General features: G+C 39.2%; 2 protein-coding genes across 5 annotated transcripts; one reads left to right on the top strand and one right to left on the bottom strand.

Annotated features, from left to right (window-relative positions):
- The first annotated feature begins 1386 nt into the window (after positions 1–1386).
- On the top strand, positions 1387–14327 carry herc4 (HECT and RLD domain containing E3 ubiquitin protein ligase 4). Of its 4 annotated transcripts, none has more exons than XM_028007737.1 (24): positions 1387–1583; positions 2899–3159; positions 3235–3394; positions 4832–4908; positions 4985–5206; positions 5276–5367; positions 6304–6434; positions 6515–6669; positions 6810–6886; positions 7878–8002; positions 8117–8176; positions 8253–8364; positions 9425–9614; positions 10214–10386; positions 10459–10578; positions 10727–10825; positions 10909–11076; positions 11638–11781; positions 12074–12240; positions 12319–12385; positions 12469–12551; positions 12638–12821; positions 13354–13456; positions 13544–13752. In XM_028007737.1, the coding sequence occupies exons 2-24, from the start codon at positions 2934–2936 to the stop codon at positions 13750–13752; spliced, it is 3144 nt and encodes a 1047-aa protein (XP_027863538.1). In that variant the 5' UTR covers positions 1387–1583; positions 2899–2933. The 4 variants fall into 4 exon arrangements, with proteins under 4 accessions (XP_027863538.1, XP_027863539.1, XP_027863540.1 ...); XM_028007738.1 differs by having other exon boundaries at positions 2899–3164; positions 3240–3394; XM_028007739.1 differs by lacking the exon at positions 1387–1583 and having other exon boundaries at positions 2934–3159; positions 13544–14327.
- Positions 14328–15111: 784 nt separating this feature from the next.
- Positions 15112–16589, bottom strand: cox5b2 (cytochrome c oxidase subunit 5B2). Its single transcript, XM_028007925.1, has 4 exons — positions 16401–16589; positions 15937–16007; positions 15397–15496; positions 15112–15323 (listed from the first exon to the last, which is right to left on the bottom strand). Exons 1-4 carry the CDS (start codon positions 16501–16503, stop codon positions 15211–15213), a joined length of 387 nt encoding a protein of 128 aa, XP_027863726.1. The 5' UTR covers positions 16504–16589; the 3' UTR covers positions 15112–15210.
- Between the last annotated feature and the right edge of the window lie 1158 nt (positions 16590–17747).

Genomic DNA, 17747 nt, shown 5'->3' with positions numbered 1-17747 from the left:
AGGTCAAAGGTCACATCTATCTGTCTTTATTTTTAGCATGAGAGGAAAAAAGGTGAGTTTCCACATATAGCCCAGCCTTCTAAGTATTTTATACTTATCTAAAGTCATTTTGTATTCATTTTACTTTTTTTTAAACTAAAATACATTTTAAAACTTGTACTGTTTTACTTTTACTTTAGTAAAACAATACAGCAGGGAATGTGCTGAAATATGTTATACAAATAAACTTGATTGATTGATTGATTGGTTGATTGATTGATTGATTGATTGATTGATTGGTTGATTGATTGATTGATTGATTGATTGATTGATTGATTAAACAGTTCAGCCTGTACTTTTACTTTTACTAGAATATTTTTTATACCATTATCTGTACTTCTACTTAAGGAGAAGTTGTAAGTATTTCTGATTCCTCTGTGGAAATGTTCAAACTAGTGTGAACAGTTTGTTCTTGTTACGCTCCTGATTTCATTACCGCCAGAGGGCGCCGGATCATCCACAGCAGTGAAACAAGGCGAGCTGAATCATTTGGTTTGAAAAACAGAAACAAGATCCAACAGATAATTTCCAGATTCTTCCGTAAGACGCGCCGTACCATGACGTGATATCATCAGCTGAAAGAAACAACAACATATTTTATCTGTTTAAATAAACCCAAGAAAACCTCGTTTTGGAGTGTTTTATATCTCATATTAACACATTTTTAATATATTACTTTCATTTGGTACTATATATCATGACAATCATTTTCAAATATTGAAATTAAATACATGTTGTTTGGTGAAAACTGAACTTTACCTCATTATGTGAGCTCGATTGCGCACTAAAAGTAAACAATATCGCTTTTGGTTTAAGATTGCTGCTTTTATTTTTTATATTTTTTATTTTTTATTGTCAGTATCTAACTTTAACAACTCAGACCTATTTTTGCGACCTGGAAGACATAAAGTGAGCCAGTCTGTTAGTGGTGTAGTTATAGAAACAAAGGAATATGATGTGAGCGAGTTTTATTGATTTTACTGTAATATGTAAAAACGTTTACAACGGCAGGGATCGCGCATGCGCACGATGTGCATCTAGAACATTTCTGATGCTTCGCGACATTTCTTTACTACTCAGGGCAAAGTTTACGGAAATGTAGGACGTTTTCCGGTTTAATTGTCAAACTTTCAAAATTAAATCCTACCATATGTTTAAAAAATTATTATTTTTGGCACATAGTAATCCCATTTTGGCACATAATTATATAGTAATAGTAATTATGTAAATGAAAGTGCTTTTTAACGCCGATATGACACTAACATTTTAGTAATGTTAGTGTTGCTAACATTACTAAAATACTTTTATGTTTTAAAGTTCAACCGGAAGTGTTGGTTGTGTTTCCGTATATTGACACACTACATTAATAGCTCCGTACAGCGGCTGTTGACAGATCTTTTGGAGATGAGTGAAAGATTTAGTGTCATCCATGTGATTGTTAGCTTTCCACGGTAATCTCTGGAAAATGTCCGGTGAATAATCTCTGAAACAGCCGCAGAGTGAAGCGCGGGGAGGCGGGGAGGCTGTTTGTGGAGCCGCTTTTGGTGAGATTCACTGCTTGGCTTTAGCGGTTCTCTGAAATATGCTCTCAAAGTTGTTTAAGAGGATATTTTAGATAACCGAAAACACAATAAAAATACATTTCTTGTGTTTATATTAATGATGGCTTTGAGTTCCCGAATGAACTCCGTGCTAAATTATAACTCTTTAGCTTGCTAACTGCCTCTCTTATGGTGGAATATAACCTCTTAAAGTATCGATGACACCACGTGTTGAACGCTTTGACTGAATTTATATATTATATGTTATCATTAAAGAAAAGCGACCTGTCAACTGCATCATAAACACCAAACTGGGCAGGTTGCACCATTCATTGCTCACCTGGCTAGCTTGTAATCTCCATGCTAACTATGGTAACAGGAAACATCATCTGGATTATTAGAATGTTGTAAATACTGGCTGTTAATGTAAGGTGGGTTAATTATTATATTTTTATGTACATGATGTCAGAAATGTTCGCAGATTAAGAAGTCTAAAGCTTCAGAAGGAAAGTTGATTATTAGCTTGGCTAATTGGTTTAAAGCCTGTATGTAGGCGCATGTCTATAGGTTAGAATATCACCAAAAAGTTCATTTATTGACTAATTAATACCATTAATTCATTCAGGAATGTTGGGCTTTACTCAACCATGAAAACAGCTGCTTTGACAGATATACAGTAGACAGTCATTATCACCTCCCAGCTGCCTTTTCACCTGTTGTATCAAAGCATATTATAGGAAAGTTTAGTGGAAGAAAAATAATTTATTTTCTTTTAAACTAAGAAAATAAACATTTTATTGCCTAAAATGCAGTAACAGCGTTCCTCTAGTGGATGCCTGAATGTTTGTAGTAAATTATGCATCTGCAGCTAAAACATGTAAAGGTTCAACTCTTTCTGCTCAACTTAATACCAATATGGCGTGTGGCTAATCTGGTGAATAATTAGATAGCAAAAAGTGTTTATTATTATTAAGGAGATTTGGGTAGAGTTTTTGGCAGAACATATTTACAGACAAAGGTTTTTTATTTTTATAATGAAAAATGTATATAGTTTTTAACAGTTTTGGCTTAATTACTGCTCTGAAGATGTTCTTGCAGCAAATGGTCTTTTGTTGACTTTGTGTATGCCAGTTAATGAATAATTACAAAATTACATGATGATTATTTCAATAATCGATTCATCATGATTAATTGTTTTAGTTCTACTTCCATTACATGTAAATCAGAATAACTAGCCAGTGATTATGGCTTGTCTTTGTGGTTACAGTGATCCTCCATGCCTGTGTTTTATGAAGCTGTGATGATGTTACTTTTGCAGGGTGAAGTGTATCCTGCAGCGCGGCGAGAGCCACCATGCTGTGTTGGGGAAACGCCTCCTACGGACAGCTCGGCCTGGGCGGGATCGACGAAGAGATTGTAGTTGAGCCGCGGAGGTGTGACTTTTTTCACGGGAAGCGAGTGAACGACGTTGGCTGCGGCCGCAAACACACGGCCTTCCTGCTGGACGATGGGACCGTCTACACCTGCGGCTGCAACGACCTGGGCCAGCTGGGTCACGACAAGTCCAGGAAGAAACCAGGTTGGGTACGTTCATGGCGTCTGTCTGGTTCCGTCGGCCTCTGCTCATAAAAACCTGAACCATGTCATCTATCAGAGCAGGTCGTGGCCTTGGACGCACAGATTATCGTGGCGTTGTCCTGCGGAGAGTCGCACACGCTGGCCTTAAACGACAAAGGCCAGGTTTTCTCCTGGGGGCTCGGCTCAGACGGACAACTGGGTCTAAATAACTTTGAAGAATGTATTCGAGTTCCGAGGTAGATCTAGTGACTTACTGTTAAAATTTGTTTTTTCGCTGCAGTAGGAATTTGTTAGGATTTTATGTGACAAACCAATACAACCTGGCAAATCATTATTACAGTGTAAGGAAACCAATACGTAGTTTTCTAAAATATTTATTTTTTAACTGAAACAATTAAGTTGTATTTGTATTTACCCATTACACTGACACAACTAAATAAAAAAAGTTAGAACATCGAGCCTCATGTTGCTCTGTGGAGGCCTCAAACTTCTTCATGAAGCCCAAAAGTTAAGTTAGGTTCTAACTATGGCTGTGAATTGAACGCATTCATTTTGATTCATTAATTACACAGATTTTAATGCATTTAATTGCTTTGTTTGTTGCAAACAAACCGGTACTTTTGGATTTGTGTTTCTGGTACACCCGTAAATCTGACGCATGAGCGATATTTGCTAACAACACCGATGGATGACAAAGCCGCTTCTCTTGGACCACAGGGAGTTAATTTTTGCTTTAGAAACAATCTGATTGGATGCTGGCAAATACCTTTGTGTGTTCAAGTTGTGCTAAAAGGAATTAGCTGATCAGTGAAGCTACTCAAGTTTAATGTAGCTAAACATGCTGCAGCAGCACAGAAGCTAACGCTAACGTCAGCCTTCCACACTCCACATTTCCAAGTCCAAGTTAAATGAATGGTCAGCAGTTCCTGAAACGTTAGAAAGCCGAATGGCTAGAATAAAACAATAATCTAACCTGATTTCTAAATAACAGATTAACTATAAAAAAAATTCTTCTTGACCATATATGTTGATTTATTCAATAATTTAGCAGCAAAACGTTATTGAATTAAAAATGTTGCTTATTTTGTCTATTAGTTTTTGATTAAAAATGTGATTAATTTATTATATTCAATGAACTTGAATAAAATTTTTGAGTCACACCACTAAGACAAATGTTGCACTTATCAAATTTCTCCATTTAGTCTTTTCATGTTGTTTATTTCACAAGGGAAAATGCTTATTACAAAATATGGCAGTGTTAGTTTTCATCTGCAGTCCTTCAGGGTCTGCAGATGAAAACAACACATTTTATAATGTGTATAAAAAATTATACACATAAAAATATGTGTATAAAAAGTATAAATACAAAACATTAGACAAGTTAACCAGTGAAGAGAATAATCAATAAAGAGCACTTTTTTATCTAACATACTTTAAAAGAATAAAAAGCTATATAATATTTTATAATAATTTATTTGAGTTAACAGTTATACACTACCACTTTGTGTTGCTCTGTCACATCAATTTCCAATAAAGAACATAAAAATCTGTGGGGGAAAAAAGGTCAGAAGGGAACAAACACAATATTTGCTTCTGCTTTTATTATATAAAGTCTGATAAAATGTGTTGTTTTCATTCTGCTGCTCATGTTCTTATTTCATATGTTTTATCAGGAATATCAAGAGTTTATCAGATGTACAGGTCGCCCACGTGGCCTGTGGGTACTGGCACTCCCTCGCTCTCTCCAGAGGTGAGGACGTTTTGTTTGGTTTATTCCTTCTTCCCCTCGTCTTGGTACTGGTCCATCACAGCGCCTTTGTTTCCAGGCGGCCAGATCTTCTCCTGGGGTCAGAACCGATACGGCCAGCTGGGGCTGGCCCTGACGGGTCAGAGCTTCTCCACGCCTCAGGCCGTCCAGTCGCTGCAGGCTGTTCCCTTCGTTCAGCTGGCAGCAGGTGGCGCTCACAGCTTCGCCCTCACTGTCTCTGGAGCCGTGTTCGGCTGGGGCCGCAACAAGTTCGGCCAGCTGGGGGTCAACGACAGCAACGGTAGGCGCTTTACGAAGCCTTACGCTGCCTGGGAGTGTTTGAGTCTAATTCTCCTCTGGCTTTCAACAGATCGCTGCTTCCCAACTCTCCTCAAGTCCCTGAGATCCCAGAGAGTGATCTATGTCTGCTGTGGAGAAGATCACACGGCCGTGCTCACAAAGGTCGGCTAGATCCGTTCTGCTGTTCAGAACGTTTTCATTTGAATCTGCAAACAGCCAGGAGTCTGACTGGTTTTGCTTTATTTTAAGGGTTGTGAATACTTCTGTCACACAAAACTGAATAAATTCATGTCTGTAGTTGAGTATTACGTAAAATCAACTTTTTTTAAAAGAAACAGAGGCATCAAAGTGCTTTTATGTCATATTTGACATATGTAGTAACAACTGAAGGTAACATAATTACTTTAATGTGCTGTAAAATGGCACTATGTGCCTGGAAAATACATAATACTGCTCCTTGAAAGATTTTGACCTAAATTCATTTGAATGGTTTTTATTCATTCGTCAGTTTTTAATAAAGTGCACATATTCATCATGGCATCAAGTTTTAATGAAAATATTAGAGTATAATTAGCTTATATACCACAGTTTAATTCTCTCCTTTTTTTCTTTGGTCCCATAAAGTGTATTTTAATTTTGCTGAATTATCAAGAAGCGGCTCTTTCAGCGCTGATGTTTAAACGTATCTGCTGTCGGAGCTCACTGCTGTTCTTCTTCCCTGCCAGCAGCAGGTTCCTACACATTAGCAACACAAACATGGAAAACAAAAAACATGGCAAAATTTATATGATTTGATGTTTAAAGCAAGATGAGAGGCCCCCTGCAGCGCTGACACGCACAGCAGTCACTACCTTCTCACGTTGCATTAAGATGAAGTTTGTAGCTCAACATGTAAAAGAAAGCATATCATTCAGCTGTGTTGAATCCTGCCAGGCTTGTTGTAAGAACATAGATTATTTCTGACTACAAATGATGGGTGATGGTCTTATTTAAGAGATTTGGGTAAAAGAAAACAAAGTTGATGACGTTAAGAATTGCTCTGCTGTATTTGCATATATATAATCATTTTCAGCCTCAGGGGTCCGTGTGTTTCCACAGGAAGGGGGTGTGTTTACGTTTGGAGCAGGCGGGTACGGACAGCTCGGCCATAACTCCACCAACCATGAAATCAACCCCAGGAAGGTGTTTGAGCTCATGGGAAATGTAGTCACTCAGATTTCATGTGGAAGGTAAACGCTAAAATGATAAAATGAGAGATAAAATGCAGACGCTGTTTCTGTTTAGACATTCATAACATTCTGAACATCAGGCAGCACACGCTGGCTTTCACACCTGCTTGTGGGAAGATTTACTCGTTTGGACTGGGAGGGAACGGCCAGCTGGGCACACGCGCCACCTGCAACAGGAAGAGCCCCTCCCCCGTTAAAGGACCCTGGGCCACTTCCTGCCCATCAGAGGAGAACGGTGAGACTTCCTGACGAAAGCTGGAGAAAATCTAAAGATCCAGTTTTAAAATGTTGCTAATTAAAGCATATGAGATGAAAATCCAACGTTACATGAATAACATCTCTATTATTGTACTAACCATGTGCTTTAATGTCCAGACTTGGAGCAGAGCTGCTTGGTCAAAAGGATTTATGCTGGAGGAGATCAGAGCTTTGCTCATTATTGCAGCATTAATGTAAGTAAACTGTCTTCTTTAGTTAAATAATTTTAGTTTGTCTTTAAAATATTATTTGTTCAGTAATATTGTTTTTTGTCCCCTATTGCTCTCCCCACATTAAATATTCAAATCTCTAGATTTTGGAAGGAAAATAAAATCTTTTTTCTTTTTTTCCTTCTGGTACAAAAGTAAATGTAATCAGATGTTCTGAAATTAAACCTGAGTTATTAAAGTTTCTGAATCCAAAATGCCAGAGGCATTCAGGGTCTGTATATGATGCATTCAAGTACAATATGTCACATTTAGAAGCCTTTAGCGCAGCTAGCACCTGATCACTAAGTGGACCGTAACCATAAATTCACTGTTGCAGTCGTCAATATTTTACTAAAAACTTAAAGTGTCTTGAAAAAGTATTGACACCCTTTGTTACTACATGCAGCTAAAGACGGTGATTCCGTCCATGGAGATTTTTTACTATTTGGCAATGTGACCTTCATAATATTACAACTATGACTGAATTTTAATGTCTGCAGTTAAATTTAAATCTTTTTTCTAATTGACTGAGTTAATTTACCAGTTCTAGGTATTAAATGGACCTTGTCATAATTGTGTTTTGCTCTTTAACCTTTTCCACATTTTGTTGCCTTACAGCTATAAACTTCAGTGTATTTGAAAAGTGTGAATGAACAAAAACAAAAAAAATTTTGAGAGATTTTGTTTATTCAAAATCTCTTTACTTATTGTTGTGGTGGATAAAGCTTTGGGCAGAAAGGATATCCAGTAGCAGTCAGTCTTATAACAAATCTGAAGAGGCCTCTGACTGAAGACTGTATAACAGATATCTTAATATCTGAGCATCAGATAAGCATGTACAGTTTCCACTACATTTAAGAATCAGAAATGCACAAAAATGCTCTGCTCTACAAACTGAAATCCATCAAGTTCGTTTTTCAAACCTGATGGATTATATCAACATAAGCTGATGTGGTTCTTCCTGTCTTCATTGTAGGAACCTCAGGACATGGACAATTTGACAGAACAAGATCCTCAAAGAAGGATTTGCACCCTGAATGAGGCGATCGTACAGAAATGGCTGAACAACTCACCAGGAAGACTCCCGGTCGACGTGTCCAAGTAAATCAGTCACTCAGATTTCTCCTGCCCTTATATTCCTATGAATGAAATCTTCTGAGCTCAGTTTGGAGGTTTTGTTGCACTATGTTAATAATGACTGTCTGCCTCCTGCAGTGAGATCGACCTGGTGTTCTCCTCTGCCAGCTGCCTGAACGGCTCGTTTCTGTCCACCAGGTAATCGGCAGAACCAAACCTTCTCCACCTTTTAGTCTCATCGCTCGCTTTAAAGTTGGCTTTTCCTTCTGCTCAGTCACCCGGGTCACTTCAGTACCAGCAGTAAATATTCTGGAGTGGATATGAACATGGCTCGGCTGCTTCTCCACAGACTGATCCAGCAGGACCACCCAAAGATTTCTCAGCAGGTCAGTCAAGAACAGAACTGATCTTCAGGCAAACGCATCGACGTCACAGAACAGATAGGAAGTCAAATGTTTTATTCATGACCATAGGATAAAGTAAAAAAAAAAAAATCTTTTATTTTGAAAGAATAATAAGTTGTTTTTTTTATTCTCAATTTAAAAAACAATTAAACAAAAGGTAAACATGCTGCATTCAGGTACAGCTGGGAATCTTTGTTGGAGAAAAATCAACCAAATTTCCACTCAGTTCTGTACTTTCAACTTTTAAAAAGTTTTAGAGCATAATAATAAGTCAAATGAATTTCAGGAATTGAAAGATTCTTTTACTGCTGATGAAAGTTATAATAAAAAAGTCAGAAATATTTGCATAATTCTCTCTTGTTCAGAGTGCAAAGAAACCATGAATTCTGTGTACTGTTACCGCTATAATAAACTGTTTTTTATTATAAAATAATCCTTTAATTCCACATTTCTGAAATTTAAGCTGCTTTGACAGAAAGAGGACAGAACAAAAGAGTAACGGAAATAAAAAAAAAACGACAGAATAAAAAATAGAACAGTGTAGGAAAAAAAACAACATACAAGCTAAACTACAAAATATAAATATGAAAATATGAATATATATACAAAAAATACAGATGTGTGTATACATATGTACACACAAATACATACGCACATACACTAAAACATGCATACATGTGTTTCTTAGTCTATAAATGTTGGATTTTTTTATCCACAGCATAAATTTGCTTAAATTATGGTTTTTATTTCAAATCCCTTTTCATTGATTTTTATAAATATATTAATAGATGTGGTGCAAAACTATAACCTACAAACAAATCCTAAGCAGCAGAAATACACGCAAAACTAACCTGAAGTAAATAAATAAGATTAGCAACAAGTAGAAATAAGATGCAACAGTTGAATAATGCCAGGTAACTCTGAGCATCATTTCCAGTCTAAATGTGTCGTTGTGCTGCTTTGTGGCCTGAACTCGTCCCTAATGGATCCGGTTCATCCTCAGTAACTGTAACCGGCCCGTCGTTGGTGTTTTGTGCCTCAGGTTGCTGCCAGCCTGGAGAAGGAGCTGATTCCCAAACTGAGCAGCTCTCCTCCAGACATCGAGGCGTTGAGGCTCTACCTGTTTCTGCCTGAAAGCCCTTTGTTCAGCGACCGCAGCAACTACATCACCATCACCATCCCCTTTGCCAAATGCATCGTCGGCCTCAAGGAGACGCCGCTGAAGGTTTTAGGTTGGTTCCTTTCATACTCACTGAAGCTCATTCCTCACCCTGGTCAGATTGAAAGAAAGAGTAAAAACCCAACAGGAAGTCATCATTTGTAGTTAAAAACTCATAACTATGAGAAAAAGTCATGATTACCAGTTTAGAAGTGAAATGTTTGTTTTAAAGCCATAATTCTGAGGTTTTCAGTCAAATTTTGAGTTTTAAATTCATAATTTGAATTTTTAAAGTCATAATGTCAAGTTTAAAGTCATCATTTTGAAAAAAAATAGTCCTAATTATGTAGTTATCATTATGACTTTAAAATTTATAGTTGGACTTTCTTTCATGGTGGAAATGAGCTTCTATACAGAACAGCAAGTCATGGATTCATAATAAAAATTTGCAGGCACTCTGATCAGCCTACTAAAAGTAAAGCATAAGTTAAAAATGTTATTCACGTAATGCCATACCAGCACTGTAGCAACACTGATTCATTCAGGTTCATGAATGAATACATTTCTGTTTTGTACCTGAAAACATGCAGAACTTTTCTTCATGCCGACTGAAGCTTCTGTTGATGAGTGGAGCCATCTTGGTCTCAGATTGTTGTTTTTTTATGGCTTCAGGGAACTGGTGGTCCACATTCGAGCCGCTGTTCTTCCAGCGGCTGGTCGACCTCTACAAGGACGTCATTGTGTTTCTGCTCCAGATGCACAAAATGGGCATTCCTCCGGCCGAGCAGCGGATCTTCACCTGCTTCGTGGACACTTCGCTCCGGTTCCTGGAGATTCTGCACAAGGTGAGAGAAGGTTTGGTGACTGGTTCTCCCGCTACCGGGTTTTCTCTGCTTTCACTCTGCTGCTCTCTAAAGGTGAACGAGAAATCAGGAAGCATCATCCAGTACGACAAGTTCTACATCCACGAGCTGGACGACCTGATCGACATCAGGAACGACTACGTCACCTGGATTCAGAGGCAGATGTACCCCATGGTGAGTCAGAGGGAAAGTGTTCTCACCCTGGAGGTTTTCACACCTTGTGATTAAATCTCTGATTTGTTTTTTTTCTCCTTTCTTTTCCAACAAAGATGTGTCTACTTCCTGTTAAACGCCTTCAGTGTTGATGTGTTTGTGTCCTCAGGGCCGCGACGGTGTGGTGACTCTCTGCAAGTATCCCTTCGTCTTCGATGCTCAGGCGAAGACGGCGCTGCTTCAGACAGACGCCGTCATACAGATGCAGGTATGTACTGCAGTTCTGCTGGATCTCTGCACTGTACCAACCCAACTGGGCCCGTTTTACCTCAACCTGTGTGTGAACACCAGATGGCGGTGGATCAGGCGCAGCTGCAGAACTTCAGCTCCATGTTCCTGCCCGCTGTGGAGTCGGTCAACCCCTGCCTCATCCTCATCGTTCGCAGGGAGAACATCGTGGGCGACACCATGGAGGTCCTCAGGAAGTCCAAGAACGTCGACTACAAGAAACCACTGAAGGTAAACATCGCTCACATCGACGTTTGTAGGAGAAACCCAGCAAAGGTTGGATGATTTAATAGCAAAGTTGGTATGAATTTAATATTAATGCAGCTTTTTGTTCCTCATGTCTTAAGAATCTGCACTGATTGGATGAGAATCAGTAGAAAACAGGAATTTTTAGTGTAACTTTTTACAGTCTCAAAAAATAAAAAATAGGAAAGTACGTTAAAACTCTGAATAAAGTAATAGTAATTCCTGAATATAATCTAACAAAGTCCACCTAGTAGAAAGAACTTTTTAACTTTCTTAATTAATCCACTGTAAGTTTACAGATAATTTGATTTATTATTATTATTGTCACTATTATTATTTACACATTGATTATGTTATTCGGTTCACCATCACTCTCTCACACACACAGTCATTAATATTCACTCATTAACCCACAGTACTATGTTTTTTTTCCACTAATGTAATGTACTATTGCCATGTATCTTGTACTGTAATTTAAAATTTTTAAAAAGTCTCAATATTTTGTTAAGTTATAGTTTTTTTACCATCTTGTGGGCTCCATTGCAGGTGATCTTTGTGGGAGAAGATGCAGTTGATGCTGGAGGAGTCAGGAAAGAGTTTTTCCTCCTGATCATGAAGGAGCTGCTGGATCCCAAATATGGGATGTTTCGCTACTACGAGGAATCCAGACTCATCTGGTTTTCACACAAGGTGTGAGCGCTCGGTGATGATGATGATGATAAACTTCATCACACAAAGTTTACAAAATAGCCACGTAAATCAGCCCTTTAGAATTTATCTGTAAAAATTCCTTCAGGGGAAGCTAAGTGCGCTAAATGTTTTCAAAGTTAACAAAACCATTAAAGCCCTAAGTAAAAATTAGCATCGCTATTAGCAACTGTGCGTACCATTGACAGTAAGAATCTATCATCATTGACAGTGACTTTGTGGTGGCTGAAGAGCATCACTGTTAAATCTTTTCCCATCTCTCCTACCGCTGCAGACGTTCGAGGACTTTGACCTGTTTAACCTCATCGGGGTCATCTGTGGTCTGGCCATCTACAACTTCACCATCGTAGAGCTCAACTTCCCTCTGGCGCTCTACAAAAAGCTCCTGAAGAGGAAACCAACGTTGGAAGACCTGAGGGAGCTCATGCCAGACGTGGGAAGGTTTGTGTTTATCTACCGTCCATCAAAATATTTCAATTCTGCCTGTTTTGACCGTTCTGTGATACGATCTTAAACCAGGAGCCTGCAGGAACTACTGGACTACGCTGAAGATGACATTGAAGATGCTTTCTGTTTGAATTTCACTGTAAGTTAATGTTTGTTGAAAACGGGTAAATAATTCTGTCTTTGAAAGAAAACATTTTAAAACGCCGCCTGCTTGTTTTCCAGATCACAGAGGATAACTACGGAGCCACTGAGGTCCTGGAGTTGGTACCAAACGGTGAAAATATTAATGTCAATAAGTCAAACCGGTAAAAATGTCTTGGCTGTCTTATTATTCATTAGCTGATGTGGGAGTCCTCAGGGTTTCATTTTACCATGGCAATGTTTGTTCTAGGCAGGAGTTTGTGGACGCCTATGTGGATTACGTCTTTAACAAGTCAGTGGCTTCGCTGTTTGAGGGATTCTACTCAGGTTTCCACAAAGTGTGCGGTGGGAGGGTCTTAGATCTGTTCCAGCCGAGCGAACTGCAAGCTATGATCATTGGCAACACCAACTATGACTGGACAGAGCTGGAGAAGGTGACCTTTCACAACCTCCTACTGTTCTTTGTAAAAGTATTCATACCTTTTCACATTCTGTCACCTTCAAAATTCAGAGTTTTATTTATGGGGATTTCTTTATGATGGACTAACAGAACCTTTCAGTGGCGCCACATTCAGGAAAAATCATGAATTATGCCTCTTCAGAGTTACAAAACATTAGAAGTGGTAGAAACGGTAAATGGGCCTAGTCAAAGGATGTGGTAAGTCTGAGCTTTAGCTGTGTTGCAAAGAGGAATGGGCAGATTTCAGTGTTTAGCTCTTCATTAGTGGTGGAAACAGAACTAAAAAATCCTTCACTTCAGTTATGACAGAAATGCTTCACATCTGTCTGGAGATTCAACTAAACACAAATGTTGGTCAATCAGAAAATCCCAGTAGAATCCTTTGCTGTGTTTGGTTTTTGGAATGTGACAAAATGTGGAAATGTTCAACACGTTTTCAAAGCGCTGTGTGTGCAACATCACTGTGGAAAGTCCTAGCATGAATAATTCTGACTTTGGTTCTGCAGAGCACTGAATATAAAGGAGAATACTGGGCCGAACATCCAACCATAAAGCTCTTCTGGGAGGTCTTCCACGAACTTCCATTGGAGAAGAAGAAACAGTTTCTATGTAAGTTTGATGAATCGTCTGTGCTTTAAACCCGATAAAGACGGTTCCCCTCTGCCAGCTGAATTCACTCTGTCCCCGTTTCTCCAGTGTTCCTCACAGGAAGCGACCGCATCCCCATCCTGGGCATGAAAAGCCTGAAGCTGGTGATCCAGCCGACCGGCGGAGGGGAGCATTACCTGCCTGTAGCCCACACCTGCTTCAACCTGTTGGACCTTCCCAAGTACTCGAGTATAGAAACGCTGAGAGAGAAGCTTTTACATGCGATAGATCACAATCAAGGCTTCAACCTGGCCTGATGCAGGAAGAGGACTGGCGCTCCGACTGTTGATGGTGAACACATTCCCACATCGCTCACTGGCTGGAGAGAGGAGTCCCATTTTCCAAACTTAGTTCTTGCCATCACAGTATTTCAATATTAGGATTAACATCAGCTGTGATATATGGCTATGTAGATATGCTTTTCTTCAAGTTTGGATGACGCAAGTATGATGAGGCAGACTATTGCTGTGTACCATAAAAAGCTCTGAAACACAATTCCTGTAAGAAGCAGCGAAAGCAGCAAAAAGCTTAAAACATACAATCTAGTGTTTCTAACTGGCATCAAAACAGGAAGTGATCTCACCCATAAATCCAAAGATAAACGAAGATGTGCTCTAATCCCAGACGTGACACCGTGTTCGGAGTCAGTCGCTGTATTTTACAGGAGTTGTGTTCAGCCAATGTTTGAATCTGCACAAGCTGAGAAGCATTTGAACGCGGACTTCGTTTTATTGGCTGTATGCCTTAAACAATCCACAGATTAAAAATAAAGTACAGCCACTAATAAAAATCCCTCTTGGAGGAGGTGTGAGTGGCTAAAGTTGGTGGTTAACAGGAGTTCTGTCATTGATTTTTTTTTTTTTTCTTTAATGCTATAAAATTGTAATTTAAGTATTTTAATTTTTGCAAAGGAAAAAATGTCTGTATTTTCACAAAACAAATTTTCTGGACTTTAAATAGTTGTGATCATTTTGCACTATATATTGTTTTGTTGCTTGATAAAAATACAAAATCAGTTTAAATTACAAAAAAAGTTTGAAATTTGCATTGTTCCAAAAATACATAGGCCTGTTCATGGTTTTTAAGTGAACTCCAAATTACTTGCTGAAATGGACATTTCTAGGGATGCTTTGATGTGGAAATTTGAGTTGATCATATTGATATTGCATCGACTAATTTGCTTCTGTTAGTTAATCAACTCTCGATTCTGCACTGCATCACCATTACGTGACCAAAGCAAATATTTCAGTTGCATTGGACCAGTACTGATATATTTTTAAAAAGATCAATGGATATCAAAGTTGATACCGATAAATCGTGTATCGCCAGTCATTTAGCAAACTTTTTTTCCAAAAGTATATCCAAGGCAAGAAATGCAACACAAATCTATTTTTCTTTTTTGCCCATATCTAAACTACCAGTTATGATCCTTTCACTCAAAGAATTGATTTATTCCTCTTTCATTTGGTCATAATTCTGACCTCTGAATGGCTCATGTAGCTCTTCTACACATGCGGATCAGTATGAAAGCCACGCTTTGTTGGATGCGATTCTGTTTCTTTGATCAGATTCAGTTTTGTTTTTTTTTTCTCCTCAGACAAACAGGAACTCAATTCTTTTTCTTACACGTTTTAATTTTAATGATAAACTGTACATGTTAAGTGGCATTCCACCGACGTGGCTGTCCAGTGTTGACGTTGTGGCAGGCAGCAGTCCTAATGGGGCAGTTCATGATGGACCAGCTTGTAGTGGGACCCACATTCAGGACACCGCTGGGGTTCTCCCTCATGGAGCCAGAACCACACAATAGCAGTGTTGTCTTCCTCACCTGCAACAAGAAAAATCACTCAAATTTAGCGTAGTTATGCAACTTGGAATAACTTTATATAGAAGTTTCTTACAGAGACAGCCGACCAGCCTCTTGTTTCCAATACTGGGGACGATGTGAGGGTCTGCCTTGGTGCCGGTGTACTGTTTGGGCTTCAGGATGCTGTAGGGATCCTGTGAAAATCAGAAAATAAGATCAAGCAAAATACACCACTGTTTACCAAAACAGCTCAGAGAGGAGCCTCAGAAAGTTGGAGGGAAGATGATGAAACAAAATGCAAAAATAAGAAAATTTACCTAAATCACTTTTTAAATCTTAAATTTATATGTTATTCAATAATTATTTAATAAAATGCAAGCTAAAAAATATTTTAATGTTATTTCTGATACTATTTTTCTGATTGGCTGCCAATGAAATTCCATAGAAAGCAAAAAAAAGAATTTTTTTAATAAGGAAAAAAAAAGGAATAAATTATTAAAGTAATAGTTAATAAAAACATTCTAAACGTTGTTGTTGTGGTAAAGGGGCCCAGCCCAGAGGTTAATGCTTTTTGGTGTGCCATGGCAAAATTTTGGGAACTTCTGTACCAGAAAATAATGCATCAGAACCTCACCTTTCCTTGTTTGAGGGCCTGCAGGGTGCGTCGCTCCAGTCCAGTCGCCTGCTCCTCATCTGTTGGGATTCCTGGGGAACAAACGGTGCGTCAATAAGCTGTAATAGAGCATGTGGGTAAATTGTTTGGTGGCAATAAATGCGAACTTTGTCACTAGACACCAGGGAAGCTGGCTGCAATCCAGGGAAAGTTGCCAAGGAAAGGCCGCAACACAAAGTCCAAATGACCTTCATTACTGTCCCAACTGTTGCCACGTTTATTTAAACACATGAAATACAACATAATGACAAATAAGTGGTTTAGGATCTAACACAGGGCAGAGAAAATGCGCAGTTTATTATTAAAAAACTGAAAATGACGCAGTTTCTAGCACGGAACATTCACCCTGATCGAGTCCGAGTCACAGCTGAGTTTTCCCCGCAGTGGAGCGGAGTGACTCCCCGGCTATAAATAGATTTTCTTACCCCCAGCAGAGGCCATGGCTCGCTGCAGCGGCCTCGCCGCGGTGCCTCCCCTCAGCTGGAGGACTCTCAGCGGGCAGGTGCGGAGAAGAAGGCGGGCCGCCATGCTGGTTCTGGTGCTGGTTCGGTTCCACTCAGGTAAAGACAATGACCTGACTTTGACACGGCTGAGAGCTGGACTAAAATGACCCCGATACGGCCGACCAATGGGAGCGAAAGTTATGTCTGCGGCAGCCAATGGGATTTTAGGGAGGGCGGTCCAATGAACAACGGCATTAAAAAGATCCGAAAACTCAAATCTGACTACGAATAAACAAATATAGGTAGAAAAAATTAAAATGACGTTGAAAATTGTGATAATATACAACATAAATTCAAATATTCAAAGCATTTATTCCTTGTAATTAGTATCGAATGCACAGAAATGAACATATTTTTCAGAAGCCTTACATTTCTGTTTAAAATATCCTTTTCAAAAATGTATCTTGTATGTGAGTGATAAAAAAAGTATTTTTCACAATAGTTAAATTTTTTAAGACACCACTTTAAAATTTTCACTCTTCTTTAGGCAAAACATGTTGACTTCACACAATTTTTTATATTTACCCACCCAAATAACAATGGAATAGTTTTTAATTAGGTATTTTGTTTCTTTAGATATTCTTGTATTTTTTACAGATTAAGAATGTTTTACTGTTTTTTTCATGACCTTTGAGAGAAGAAAAAAATTTATATTTAATTCCAGTTAAACTTTTGCCCTTATAAAAAGGACATAAAACCTGAAGGAGAATCAGGAAGAGAAAAGCAAAACAGTGATAGCTGCTGTTTGTGTTGTTGTCCAGTTGGGGGCGCTGCGGAACCAAGAAGCTGCAGTGGTTTTAGTAGAAAACGTGACGTTCTTGTTGCCCCTCTAGACGCTTTACTGCCCAGGCCTCTAGACGCTTTACTGCCCAGGTTATAGTAGTTGGCGAGGCGGCGTAAGAAGATGAAAACATTACCGTAGTAAAAAGACTGAGTCTCGCTGTATTACTCAGGCTGCGCTACAGCGTCTATTCACAGGCGCGATCCCACTACTGAGCGGCACGGGGGCTTTGACCTGCTCCGTTCCCGACCTGGGCCGGTGCACCCCTCCTTAGGCGACCTGGTGGTCCCGGGCTCCCCCAGGAGCACCATATCGATACCGAACTTAGTGCGGACACCCGATCGGCATAGTCCGCTGCAGCTCAGAGCTCCTGAGCTCAAACGATCCGCCAGCCTCAGCCTCCCGGTAGCTTGGATTACAGGCGCGCGCCACCGCGCCCGGCGAACGATGCCCGCTCTCAACGGACATTTAGCCCTTAGCAAGGTGAC

Source organism: Xiphophorus couchianus, chromosome 22 (assembly GCF_001444195.1).
Source record: "Xiphophorus couchianus chromosome 22, X_couchianus-1.0, whole genome shotgun sequence".
NCBI classification, from domain to species: Eukaryota; Metazoa; Chordata; class Actinopteri; order Cyprinodontiformes; family Poeciliidae; genus Xiphophorus; species Xiphophorus couchianus.
Note: the sequence above shows the minus strand (reverse complement) of the source record. Positions and strands in the feature narration are given on the sequence as shown.